Below are 14,997 nucleotides of genomic sequence, written 5' to 3'. Positions count from 1 at the left end.
AACTGAGGAACTGAATTTTTAATTGTATTTAATTTTAATTATTTTAAATTTAAATAGCCACATGTAGCCAGTGACTACCCTAAAGGACAGTGCAGATCTGTGTTATAGTAATGGGATTATTATACCCAAAAAGTTTTAGGACCATTACATTAGGTGAAGTAGAGAGTTAATAGTCTTGTTTGTTTATAGATAAAGTGACAGAGGAATTTTAAAGCTAAATCTTTATACCTACTAAATATTAATTTACAAGTGAATTTTATCTGATTAAAATATTACACAGCAAGAAAATGTTATGCAGTTTTACAAAAAAATTAATTGGTATTCATAATTTATGAAAACATGTATTATGTAGACGTAGTTATAACAGCCAGCTGTTATGTCTCATGATACAGGAACTGAACAGTGTAATGCTTTTAAGGAACTTTCCTTCTATTTTTTTAATTAAATTTTTCAAAAGAAACCTGATTGGCATCTTTCTTACTCACTTTTTCTAAAAATCACAATATTACTATATGGTTAGCATTTATTTTTATGTTAGTTTTTGATCCTAGGTAGCTTTAAAATAAATTGAAGGGTTAGTCTAATAGTTTCCATTTTCATAATTGGAAAACATTAAGAATCTACAGTTGATATTCACAAGTGTTTGCTCTTTTCCTTGACCATTTTTATTAAATTATATCATGAGTTTCTCTGTTCTCCTTCCCTGTGGATTACACCATCTCAAAAACCAGTTAGTGCTCCAGACAAGTGCCTATCATAATAATCATGATCAGTACTCTCACTGTTAAGTGATCATTCCCTGAGGGTGGTCTTGAGTTAATTATCAATTAAAAGATATATAGCAGTTAAGCTTTTTTACACCAACCAACATTTTCCACTGTGGAATACATATTTTTTGTGTATTCTACCAAGTCAACTAGAACAATAGTCAATGAGATGAGATTGTGGAGACAAAGAGCCCATTTCCAGATCCCATTTCCCTTTTATCCTCCTGCAATTTTGCTTGCCTGTTTTTTTTTTTTTTTTTGAGGGATCTCTATGGAGTCTAGGTATTGTATTTTTATATGCGTTGGCCATTCCAGAATCTTTCTCCCATAACATTCATGGCAATCAACCAGAACTATTTGTCTATAGGTCACAATATTCTAGTATAAACAAAAGAAGGGAATGCTTTCAGAGCTTCCTAGCTGGTTCCCTTCATGTCTCCTGACGAACTACCTGACAGTGACTCCTCTTCTCTTTGTTTTGTAACAAAGAGGGCAGTCTCAGAGAAAAGAAGGCGAAGTGGAGTTTTAAGGTCCACAATCTGATTACTTAAGGACTTTTTTATACCCTCTTACCAAACCTCAGGACTATCTGATACCTGAATAAGTGTTACTGGCTTATTCTTGATCTTAATTTTCTTAGGATCCACTTGGAATGTAATTAAGCTATTAATCATAGTTTCAGGTGGTATAGCCTAAAAGCAAGAATTTGAGTGACAATTTATATTTTTATTTACTTCAAACTCCTTTTAAAGTTTGTAATTATGGGATTATGGAGAACTCAGGATGCAATGCACAGTGTAGGCCATTTAATTAAAATAAAAACTTGTTAGAGTACATTTAATAGAAGCATTAAGTTTGTCAAGAATAATGATAATTTGAAAAAAGGAAAGTGATAACTATTGAGTTTCATTTTTTTAATGCAATACAGAAATCTGATTTCTAAGCAAGAATGTCTAAATGTTTTAGTCAAGAGTTAAGCACATTACAGTAGTAACCACTACCAACCTTTTTATTCTAAGTTAGAGTCATACATTGAAAACTAGCAACAAATGTTAAAGTTAGAGCAGTAACTAAACATTATTAATTTTGATTTTTTTTGCCACTATATCTAGGAGCATTAATGGGAATTTTGTATGGTTTTCTACAGAGGCATGTGACACAATTACAGAAAAATTAATTTTGTTGCTTCTTTTGCTGTGATTTTATAATAGTTTAGGCTTGTTACAACAATACTTAGCATTTTTAAAAAAACTATAACTTAATATTGCTATTATAAGAATAATATTTTACCTTATAAATATGAAGAGAAACATATTTTATATATAGCATTGCTAACATTATTTTTCTTCTAGGTGTGATTTCTTACACAGAATATCTTTTCCTTTTATGTATTTTAACAAGTAAGTATACTCATTAAATGTATTTCTGGATGGAGTTTTCTTTTTTAATCAGAATCTTGGAAAAAAAATATTTCTTAGATTCTCTTTCTATTTAAAATCACTTTAGGTCCATCCATGCTGTTTTGCAAAATTCCTGTCTAAATGCCAGCATAGCAGTATCAAGTCAAAACCATAAATATTTGTATGACTGGTATAGTAATAAAGTGTTCATAAGTTTTTGATTTCAAATCAATCCATGTGGTTTAGTTCAGGACATGTGGGGATTTGTAAATTTCCTGATATCCTCATTCAAATCACAGTTCCTGTAAGACTAGTGTAAAAGAATGAGTCTTTTAACACTGTGAGTCTTTCAGAATATCCATCATGCATGCTAAAGCAGCCATGTTATTCTCTTCCTCTCATATGCAGCAGTTTTTATGATATATGTGAAGGTTTATATCATAAGGTTTTCAGTTAAATTTCATTGCATGTAATGGAGGAATTTATATGCTATTGTTCATTGTGCTACAGCCTCTTGACCTATCTATTCCTTGAATTTCTGCCTCAAGAATTCATACTTTCTGTCCCGTCTGCCATTAGTGCTTTTTCTCAAGGTCCTCATGATAATAATCATCATTCAGGTTTCCTTTGAAATGTGAAGACTTCAAGAATCCTTGCTTGACTATCCTTTCTAAAATAGTTTCCCCTTCCATCTCTCCCTTTTTATACCTTTACCATGTTTTATTGTCTTCAAAGCACTTAAAGTATTTGAAAATATTTGTTTATTGGTTTATATGTTGTCTTTCTCCCCACACTTGAATGCAAGGCCCATAATGGCAAAGGTTTTATCTTTTTTGTTTTTATCCATTTCTGTGTCAAGAACAATGTCTGGCACATTGTAGCCTCTCAAAAAAGTAGTTAGTGATTGAATGCAGGAAGGAATGAAAGAAAGAATATCACTAGTGTAATTCGCAACTGTGGGGATTTGTGGACCTGTATGGAAACAAGATAAATACAATCAATAAATTGATATCAGTAAAACTCTGTCCTTAGAAACAAGTCATTAAATTCCTTGTACGCCTGTCATTAGAAAATTCACAACCACTGTGTTACTCTGAATTTAATAGTGAGTGGTATGTTAGAGTTCTGTCACAGAAAGTTCAGGAGATAGTATGTGTCTGTGTGCATGTGTGTTTCAAAATTTATTTTTTCTTGCTTTTTCTCCTGCTCAAAATAAAATTAAAATGATGGTGCTGAAGAACAAGTATTGTGCAGTTAGTAACAGGGACTAGCTGAAGTTGTTTCAGAATGGAAAGCCACTGTGATGCAGTTATGATGATTCAATCCAGTCAATGATGAATGCTATCATGAAAATTAGGAGAGTGATGCCAAAGAGCATCTCAGAGACCTGCTATAAAATTATCTTGTTAACTAGAACAACTTTAGATGCAAAATTAAAATTTATTAGTGCCTAAACCAGCAGAATGGTAGACAAGCATGAAACAAATATTTAGGAAAGCTACTTGTTGAGATGGGACAAGGTATGGTTTAAGGGTATAGGAGAAAACACATATAGTGGTTTTTGTTTACTATAGAAACTAGGATCTTGGGATGCTATAAATCTTCCTTTGGAGTGCAGGACTCATTTTAGAAACTTCTAGGGATTTGAATTGAAAAACTAATGGATTTTATCTAGATTAGAACCAAGAGAAATGTTCAGTAAGAGCTGGCAGTAAGGGTGCTAAATAATTTGTTACTTGTCTCTGGTTTTCTCTTCCTTACTTTTTATTACTTTAACTTTATTTTCCCTTTCAAACAGTGCTTGTAAGGACTTCCCTTCTCTGTGTATTTTCAAGAACTTTGTAAAGCTTAAAACTTGATTATTAGAGATGGTGTAACTTTTTATTTCTTTCTGAAGTGAATGATAATGAAAATAAGTTTAGATTCCTAAAATAAAAGTAAAAATGAGCTTGCATAAAGGACTGGCTTCCATTTCCATTATTTTCAGACAGTTAAAAGTAGGGCTGTACACTTTTCTTTTGCTAGGTTCAAGATTTCACAACAGGTAAATCTGTGGGAGGTCCCTTTTTAAACTTTTTGCCAGTCATCTTGAAGGGAAGATCAAATGTCTTGAAAAGGCATGTACACTGAGCTCCTCTTTGAAGGACCCATTCAAATTTTCTTCTGTCCAAGTTTTCCACTTTATGCTGTAGAAGTAAAAAGAGAAAAGAGATTGAACCTCACTATAAGGTTCATAAAATTAAAGCAGTTTGTAGTTTGTGGAAGTCTGCCTTTCTCAGAAAAACATTGTTTCTTTTGTCTTTGGGGAAATTGGGAATTAATTATTCAAGACTTTTTTATATTTCTGTGTCTGGAGTCTCTAGAAGTTTAAACCCAAATATGTAATTTCTAATGCTTGACTTTTTTTTTCATAGGTCATTTCCACTATAATTTCCCAAGAACTAGGACTGGTCCATTGTGTCATATTTTTATTTTTTTATTCTACTCTAAGTAGTTAAACATACTGAAAATATTTCAGATGTGAGGAACTGATATTTTCCTTTTAAACAGATTTTGGATAAGAAAAGGAAATATTTATTTTTGGAAGGAAAGTAATCAAATTTTACAGTCATTCCTATGCAACAAGTATCATACAGTTAGTTAAGTGTGTTATCAATTCTGTCACTAAATGTGCTAATACCTCTAATACATGAGGCAGAAATGTGTATACTTACATATAGCTTTATTATATTTAACTACTAATAATGTGTTGCTTTGAATTTATTGTTAAAGAAAGTATTTCTGTACAGAATATGCATAACTGCTTACAACTAGTAGGGGTTGTTGTACTTTAAAAACATTTTTCCATTTCACAAATGTTTTTCTGTTTTTTCCTGGCAGAGCCACATGCAGGTTTTAGAATAGCTTTCAACATGTTTGACACTGATGGCAATGAGATGGTGGATAAAAAGGAGTTTCTGGTGGTATGTATATTATACGACTGCATTTTATCAATAAATAGGGCTTAATATATTTATGTTTTTGCATTATCAGAATACTGTTGTGGAAGACAGAGTGAAGAGTTTATGCTTTCACTTAATTTAATAAAGAAATATATTCTTACTTGCTTTGAATAATTTTTACATTATAAAAGTATAAATTATATTCAGTGTATAAAAATGATTATAGCTGTTTACACATTTTCTGGAATTTTGAAATGTGTTAAGTACTTTCCACTGGGTGGATACCACACAGTCCTGAGGTGTCACATATGCCCAGGTCCTAAAGCCAGTCCCCATCGCATCAACCGCTCAGTCATAACTCAGCCTCAGGAACTTTCCTTCCTTGTCATATAATTTTTCTCTTTCCTTTTCTCTTCCACTTATTACTTACTGCTTTGAATTCCAGCCTTGTCCCGTTTTACTATTCCCTTCCCCTGTCTTTGACTGAGGGCTGATCTAAAGTGGGAGGAACAAGATGGTCCTTAGGTATCTGTCCTTCAGCCTTTCTCACCTGGCCCGTCCAGCATTGGTCCTGGTCTGGTGACACCATCAGCTGCTCACTCATCACATCACCACCCCTTCCAGAATTTTTCTATATATATATTTTTATCCATGTATCCTACATATATTTCTGTGGAAAAATGACTGTTCTGTTTTTTCTCCAAAATAGAGATCATTAATTTATTATCTCCCCCTTAGCATTCATGTTCAGTTGTATATTTACCTATACCCTTCTAGTAAAAAAGAAAAGGGAAAGATGGCATACAAATTGGTGGGGGTTTTTTTTCTATTTTACCTTTGTAACAGGCCATTAAAATCCCTCAAAAAACCTCTTTGAACAGCTTAGTATTTTCTTCAGAGGCTGAAACATGGGAGAGAAACTATGAAATCATTCTTTTCTCTAGAAGGAAGAGAAGAGATAAAAATCCTTGTCAAAAGCTAATTAGTAGCTATTCAAAAGGAAGCAAACTGTCTAATTACTGGGATCTGTCAGAAGGCCTAATCTAACACCCATGTAGCCCTTGCCCAGGTACAGTCCCTGAGCCATGCCACTGGAGCCAGACCCATGAAGGATCCCTCATCCCAGGGCTTTCAGGATGTTAGGGAAGTTAGTTTCCAGTTTCATTGCAAAGATAGAGCTATTTTCCTAACATCCTACGATGGACAGATTTCCTGTAATAGGGTTCTGCTCTGATAGTGTATAGCTGTATGTTAGGACTTTCAAAATGGGCCTAATAATCTAAATAGCTTTCAATAAACTCTGTGGCAACACTGCCAAGTTGCACCCACTGACTTAAAGATTAACTTTTGGAACTCAATCCACCAGAAGTTGCCTGTTCAGATGTCTTTTGGGATATTGTCTATTTGTGTAGACAATATCCCAAAGGTGGGAGGTGAAAATGTTCACATAGAACTTACATCTGTTTCCACTCTTTACTCTTATAAAAAGCTGCCCTTGCTGCCCTTGCTTTAAAGCTGTGCTTTGCTCTTTGCAGTGGCTGTACTGTTGCCTTATATGTCCTGTTTCTTGTTTTTTATTTGTTTTTTTGTAAATATCAGAGTTCCTGAAAGCAGGAGGTGGTGTTAGGCTAACTCATTTGCAGAGGTTTAAAGTCTGTGATTCTTCTGCCTATTTATAAAGTGATTGTAAATTGTATAAATACAATTTGGAGACAGCCTTTTAAATAAATGGTTTTGGGAAAACTGAACAGCTACATGCAAGAGAATGAAACTGGATTACTGTTTACTACCATACACAAAAGTAAATTAGAAGTGGATTAAAGACCTAAATATAAGACATGAAACCATGAAACTCTTAGAAGAAAACACAAGCAAAAATCTCTTGAATACAAGCATGAGTAATTTTTTTCTGGGTATGTCTGCCTGGGCAAGGGAAACAGAATAAAAAATGAACAAGTGGGACTACATCAAACTAAAAAGCTTCTGTACAGCAAAGGACACCATGAACAAAACAAAAAGGCAACCTACTATGTGGGAGAATATATTCCCAAACTACATCTGATAAAGAGTCAACATCCAAAATATATAAAAAATTGGTACAACTCAACACCAAAAAAAATAACCCAATTAAAAAATGGGCAGAGAACCTAAATACACATTTTTCCAAAGAAGACATACAGATGACCAACAGGCACAAAGACACTCCATTTTGCTCATCATCAGGGAAATGCAAACCAAAACCACAAGCGATACCACCTCACAGCAGTCAGAATCCACTATGCAAAAGATAAGAAATAACAAGTGTCGGTGAGGATGTAAGGAAAAGAGAACCCTCCCACACTGTTGGTAAGAATGTAAATTGGTGCAGCCACTGTGGAAAGCAGTACAGAGGTTCCTCAAAAAACTAAAAAGAGACAAACTATATGACATAGTAGTTCTACTAGGAATTTACCCAAAGAAAACAAAACCTCTGATTCAAAAAGATTTATGTACCCCTGAGTTTATTGCCACATTCTTTATAGTAATCAAGATATGGAAGCAACCAGTGTCCATCAATAGATGAATGGATAAAGAAGATATGGTACATATATACAATGAAATTTACTCAGCCATATAAAAGAAATGCCATTTGCGACAACATGGATGGACCTAGAGGGTATTATGCTAAGTGAAATAAGCCAGGTGGAGAAAGACAAATACCATATGATTTCACTTACTTGTGGAATCTAAAAACAAAACAAAGCAAAGTGAACAAAACAGCAGTAGACTCATAGACATTGAGAAGTGACTGGTGATTACCATGGGGAAGGGGTTGGAGAGAGTGGGTGAAATAGGTGAAGGGAATAGAGAGGCACAAAATCTCAATTATAATATAAATTAGAGGTATGGAAGTACAGCACAGAAATATAGTCAGTAGTTCTGTAACAGCTATGTTGACAGGTAGTAACCACTAGTTGGGTGAGCATTTCATAATGTAAATAACTGTTGAATCACTATGTTGTATACTTGAAACCAATATAATATTGTATATCAATTATACTTCAATAAAAACAAAACAAAAACAAAAAAGAAAGGGGGAAACATTCTCTTATTAGTAAGACAACACAATAAATGAACTTTCATAAAAACAAATACATAAAACTTAAAAATAAAAAATCTTATTTTCCAAAACAGAAAAAAGTTGAGCAGTTATGTTGTACATTCTAAAACATCTCTTTAATGTTTAGATTAATAAAAAGACAACTGGATTCTCATATTTTCTTTTAGATTTAATTTATTGCAAGTTGATGTTTTGGTTGAAGAGTATGAAAAAAGTTTGACCACCCAGTGGTTGGAAAAGAAGGCATATCTTAATAACCCGTATAGATTGTGGAAATTTTTCTTTGCTACTGCACCAAAACTCAACAAGTGAATAGCTTCTCAAAGATCACTTGGGATACGGAATCTGGAGCATTCTCAATGAAGTTTTTGTACTCTGTTATCTTATATTACAGTGGTCTACTTGCATTCTGAATAAATATTTTATAACTGTGTGATTTATTTTTTTAAAAGTGATTAATAACCTTTATTAAAAACTATTTTCATTAGAAAAAGTGTGGAAATAAATTTGTTTATAAAATCATATTTTACTGTATTTTTAATTTTTATTGCATGTCTTGGGAGGTAATACATTTTATTTGACTTTCAAACTATTGCCGTACAAAATGAAATGAAGAATTGAGATCACTGTTCAAATTATAAAGACAAGAACAATGACTTTGACAGATAACTGAGAAAGAGGTATTAGACTTCCATTTGTAAAATAGGATTTTAAAGAGGAAATGATACCACTTATAATAATAGCTAATACTATTGAGAAGTCACTCTGTGACAGGAAATTAAGCAATTACTTGTGATACTCTGTACAACATTCATGTAAGATCTGCCAATTATACCTCAGTAAAACTTGGAAAAAAAAATACTCCTGTAAGGTACAGAAATATCTCCATGTTACTGATTTGGAAAACAAGCCTTAAATAATTAGATTAATTTGCTCAAAGGGTTATACATGCAGAGTCCATGCTCCCACCACAATTCTAATCCCACCTTAGAATCATCTAGTCCATCTTCATCTCATATATGAGCAACTTGTAGCCCAGCAAGGGTTGAGAGACCTGTCTACTGTCATAAAATTAGTATGTGTCAGAAGATGGGCTCAAACTCTTGAGTCACTGAGTTCTGTTTCAATGTTCTTTATTCCCTGGTAGACTCCATCTCTTTTTATGTGGTGTCACACAGACTCCCTGTGTTTGTGTCTTGGGAGATAAAGTAAAACTATAATTCTGTATGTTTAACTTAACTAGAGCTTACCAGTACCAAAGGATGTATTTTCTTTTTCTCAAGAAAAAAAAATTGACATCAGAAAATGTATTTATAGTAGTTTTAATGTTCTTGGTGGGTAAAGCTAATAACTATTTCTTTGTTCTTAGAATATACCGGGGTGGTAGATAGGTGCCCAGAAACTCCTGTTGGATATTTGATTCTTGATTCCTTTTCAGCTTCAAGAGATATTCAGGAAAAAAAATGAAAAGAGAGAAACTAAAGGTGATGAAGAAAAGCGTGCAATGCTGGTAAGAATAATTTATAGTAATTTCAAGTGGGTTTTCTAGGTAAGCATTATTTTATTGATGTTGAGGAACAATAATTAAACTGTGTAACTTTGGAGCTGTCCCTTTCTAAAGTTCTAATGTAGAAAAATTGCTTTAGTATTTATATGCATCAATATCAATATTTGCAGCAAATATTGATATTAAACATCTGTATCCATAAACACATTCGTTAAGTCATTTTCATCCATATTATTGTTATCTGTGAGATTTGAAGGGTATACCATATAATAGATTAATACAGATCATTATGCATGTAAAAATTTAAAGGTGAATTGCAAAGATTTAATTATACATGTGAGTGAATTTAATAATAACTATATCAATATAAATGTTGAAGCAAAACAGAAATAATGCGTTTTTTTGCATTCTCAGAAATATATATCATAGATTCGTCTTGGATGAGCAGTGTTTTCATTATTACAAAGGAAGAGTTAAGCAGCCTTTCCCTCCATTTTCCTACCATTTTTATTTTTGCTTGTCCCAAATATTTCACTACATTCACATAATAAAAATAACAGGTGCTGAGATCTTACTATCAGGGACTATACTAGGTGCTCTACATGTATTTCCTCTAATCTACCCAACAGTTCCCTTGTTATCTGTAATTATAAATGAGGAAACTGTTCGTTGGAAAAGTTAAGTATCTTGTCCAAAGTAACGTAACTATTAAATGGCAAACTAAGATTTGAACCCATGGCTGACCAGCTCCAAAACCTGTACTTCTACTTACTGTAGCATATTTCTTTGTCTGGTACTTGGAGCGCAGGAACATGGTGAATTTTGTTGGCACACAAATGATAATTATTTCATTGGAAATTAGTGGCCCTGTGCAGTAGTTTAATTGGTCTACCTGGAATTTAAATAATTAACATGAGAGTTGCCATATTTTTTATTATTCTCATTGTTATAAGGATATATATTAGGGTTTTTAAAACATGGATTATCTGTAGCAGATGCATGCCATATTCAATCCCAATAGATTTGTGGAGTATTTATATTAATAAAAGTAGATTATCAAGATAATGAAATAAATGTTATTTCTTAGGATATTTGACTGATATAATTACCAGTATTTGTTGAACCACCCCCAATATACTAATTGACAAAATTTATGGAAGACACTTTTTAAAAAATCAAACAGCTGATTATAATGTTAGCTAAGTATTAAACTTGCATTGAAGAGTTCTCTAATTCAGGTATCATGGTTTCCAAATTGTAACCAACAAATCTTCTTTGAATTAGCCCCATAAAATGCAATTTTTTAGAGTATTAGCAGGTAACACTAGAGAATTAAGTGTCTTCATAAATTTTTTCTGTAGACAATATATTAAAAGAGTAAACAATTATTTTAATTTGATAGGTTAGCTATAATTAGATAGGCAAGTTATTAATAAAATATCATTTAGGAGGTTGAATCATGTTAATGAATCTTTTGATAGACTCATTGGTAAAGTATATAATATTTTAATGAGTAGAAACTTAACTGTTACTTGTTTATTTTTACTACTTCCAGAAAAGATGATAGATCTTCCACTAAAAATAAAATACCATTCTATTCATTAACATTTACTAAAATATAAAAGGCAAGTAATAAAAGGAGAAAGGAAAGGGAGAAATAATAGCGGACAACCTGCTTTGAGAAAAGCTATAGATAGTGTCAGTGCAAAGCTTGGGTCTGAGCTTTATTGCAGGCCAGGTAAAGTAAACTTTAATACTGATTTAATGTAAATATTACATACTAGTGATACAGCAAATCCTCATTAACTTGGATTAATTAGGGAAAGTTTATCTGAATTTTGAAATCTAAATTATATCATCATACCCTAAATTGTATAATTTTAAATACAATATAGATCAATAAAGCAGTCCCTAGCAAATACATGGGGAAGGTGATGTGTTTTAAAGGGGTAAAAATAACTTATATGTAATATATAACCTACCTATATGTAAAGGACTGCTTACTAAAGTCATTGATTTCCACAGGCACCTTAGAGGTATTTATCTTACAAAGTTTAATTAGAGTTTCTGAAATCTCATTTATATAATTTAGCTATCAGATCTATTAGAACAATTCAGAAATAATCTTTAGTACAGCCTCTGAACTAAATAGCACTCTACAACAATACAACTTTTCACAAATATCCTATGTTTAATGGTGATTATAATCAGTGGTATCTTATTGTTGATAGTTGTCACATTTTAAATAATGCATATCTGAACTGATGAGATTTTTAAGTTTTGAAGCAATTAAAATTAGCTTATACTGAAAATATATGGATTACATTAAAGAGACACTATAGCATAGGCTCAGGACCCAGATTTTCAGTGTTTGAATATTAGCTCTGCATTCATTACCTGCATGACCGTCAGCAAGGTTGTTAACCTCTCTGTGCCTCAGTTTCTTCATTTGTATAGTGGGTATAATAGGAGTAATGACCACAAGGAATAGTTGTGGGGGTTAAATATGCTAAAACACATGGCCACTTAACAGTTTGTAAAACAACAAACACAGGTCATTGTGAAACGTAAAGTTTTCTTTTAGTTAGTGGAGCCATACAGCTACTTTGAACTGAATATTTACATACCCAAATCAAAATTAAATCAAAACTAAATGTAAAAATATTTGTATACCGCAATGAAACCAAGTGTGCTTCAGAAGAGAGAAACATAGCATTTCTTGGGACATTTATGTGCTAAGCTCTGTACTGCCTTCATCCTAAATGTCACTCCCATTTAGTCCTCATTACATTTCTCCCAGGTAAGTATCATATTCATTTTACAGATGAGAAAACCATCCTAGAGAGGTTCATTAACTTGCCTAAGGTCACAGCACTAATAAGAGCAGAACAAAACCCCACTGCAGGTCTCTCATACCATTTCCACTGTCATGCTGCTGCATCTAGGTTCCCCACCACCCCATACAGAACTGCTGAAGCACACTTTGGAGGAGCATGGTTTATTTAAAGCAAGGGTTCTATCAGAGAGTTACAGTGAAAATGGGTGAAGCGAGCACACATTCTTTTACTGTTTAATTATATAAGCTTTTAAAAACTTTGCTACTCATCTTTAATATTTATCCCACTTGTGTGTGTTCTCTATATAGAATGTAGCATAATGATTTGCCCTTCCTAATTGAATATTTTGTCATCTTTTTCCTTTTTTCTTTTGCTAAACTTGGGTTCATTCTGAAATGTGACACTTCATTTGGCCCTTTGTGCTCTATGTCAGCGTCTTCAACTTTATGGATACCATTCTCCTACTAATAGTGTATGTACAATACTTTAAATGTTCTTTATGTAAATAGCCTCACCTGTTATATTTGAAAGTGTTGCTTATTTATATAAAATTATATCTGCTACTGAGAGTGTTTAGGAATTTATGGGATAAAATAAGGTGCAACCAAGTCAAATTTTTAAATTTCCTCCCTAGATTTATGAGAAGACTCAAATTTACACATCACTTGTATATCTTAAGATTGGAATAATCACAATCAAAAACGCTGTTAGAATAATTGAAATTTTGTGTTTTTCAGTGTTATTTGAAGAGTTAAATACAAATTATGGAGCAGATTTTCAGGCTATGCTCCTGCAGAACACAGGTATTTTAAGAACTAGGTCTATCCATCATGTGATAAATAATCTTTCCTCAGTTCTAGTAAAAAAGTGTATACACTTTTCTTAGTTTTCAGTATTTCTCCTAAATTTTTTCTAAAATCTTTGATGCCTGCCAATTGCCTATAGCCTATACAAAGTCTGGTATAAGATGACACTTGATATATTTAATGTGTTAGTGTATCATGTTAGTTCTCAAAAAGGATTACGATTTTCAGACTCTTCTTTTCCTGAAAGAGTTGGGAATTCCTGCAAATGATCTTCCAGATGTATTTCTCTTGTGCTAAGCTTTCTTTCTTTACTTTCTTCTGGAAAGTCAGAGCTTGTTGGTTAGCCCAGCTACTAAGCAACTAGGCATAGACCAGCACCCCTTTTGAATGAAACATGCACAATTCATTTAATTTCCCCAAGGATCCTTAAGTTACTAGAAGGAGCCTTCAAATTATACAAATTCTATCTGAGAGGAGCCCTTGAGTAAGGGTGACTGAATCAGTATCCTGCTGAAAGTGTTCCAGTTGTAGTATACAACTTTACAAGTATGTGTGCTGCCTCTTGTATTGGATAGTTAATCAAAATTCCAAACTATAAAACCAACTGTCTAGATTTGAACATACACTAGAGGCTGATTCAGCATAAAAGAAACCTAAGATATCTTGCCTAAGTCACAACATATGGGACCTAGAATGGGTTGGAGAACAAGCTGAAGTCCATGAGACCCTTATGACTAATTATTTGATCCCTTATGACTAATTATTTGATATTACTTCAGATTTTTTTCTACAAAATTCACTACTGCCTTCTATTAAATAAAGTCTACCATTTTCTTAAAATTTTTAGGAGTCTTCTGCTAATCTTTTAAAAAATTGGTGAGAATATATAAGATGAAAATTCCACAGAATATAAAGCTATATGCCCTGTGAAACTTAACGTTAATAATATTTTTGACTTTTTAATTTTTTTAATCTGTCATACAAACTATTTTTCTAGCCATGGCAACTTATGTTTCTCCTTTAAACTCAAGCAATTTTCATATCGATAAATTATTATGTGATTAAAAAAAAATACATTTCTGAGTATATTGCTCAAAGTGTATAGTACTAACATAGCTCTAGCTTAAGCTGCATATACAAATTGGCTAGTCACTCAGCCACTAAAAGAATAATACTGAGAAGCAGACTTAAATTGCCTATTTCATTTATATTATGCCTGCTTAGTTAATAGGAAAGTAAATTTATGATTTTACATTTTTTCTGGTAATTTTTTAACTTTTTATTTTAGAAAGATCTTGTTTTCATGTAAGAATATAAAATACATATTTTAAAGTGATGTAATTAATGTCATTCAAATCTATAGTATTAAATGGATTACATGATTTTTCAACTCCCTTAATTCGTTATATAAATTGACCTTTTTTCCTATAATAGAAAATTTTTTGCTCAGAAAGGAATGATTATTTTCAAAAAATGCAAACAAATAAGGAAATTCATTTAAATTAGAAAAATATTCATGAAGTCTGAATATTTATATGAAATATCATTAGTATAATGTTATGAATTAACCAGCAATTATCTGCCAATTTCCAGAATTGTAGATCAACTGGAATTGTAAAATATTTGAGTATAGTCCAT

The 14,997-nt window shown here is 32.3% G+C and overlaps 1 protein-coding gene across 2 annotated transcripts in view; it reads left to right on the top strand.

Moving 5' to 3' along the window:
• MICU3 (mitochondrial calcium uptake family member 3) overlaps positions 1–14,997 on the top strand; it is an 82,423-nt gene that overhangs the window by 43,313 nt on the left and 24,113 nt on the right. The window contains exons 5-8 of one of the 2 annotated variants that reach the window (XM_036894309.2): positions 2,120–2,167; positions 5,048–5,130; positions 9,648–9,719; positions 12,987–13,025. In XM_036894309.2, coding sequence (XP_036750204.2) covers positions 2,120–2,167; positions 5,048–5,130; positions 9,648–9,719; positions 12,987–13,025 — 242 coding nt within the window. The remainder of the gene's footprint in view (positions 1–2,119; positions 2,168–5,047; positions 5,131–9,647; positions 9,720–12,986; positions 13,026–14,997) is intronic. The other variant, XM_036894310.2, reaches the window with a different exon arrangement.

Source organism: Manis pentadactyla, chromosome 7 (genome assembly GCF_030020395.1).
Source record: "Manis pentadactyla isolate mManPen7 chromosome 7, mManPen7.hap1, whole genome shotgun sequence".
In the NCBI taxonomy this organism is placed as follows: Eukaryota; Metazoa; Chordata; class Mammalia; order Pholidota; family Manidae; genus Manis; species Manis pentadactyla.
This window is presented reverse-complemented; position numbering and strand designations above follow the sequence as displayed.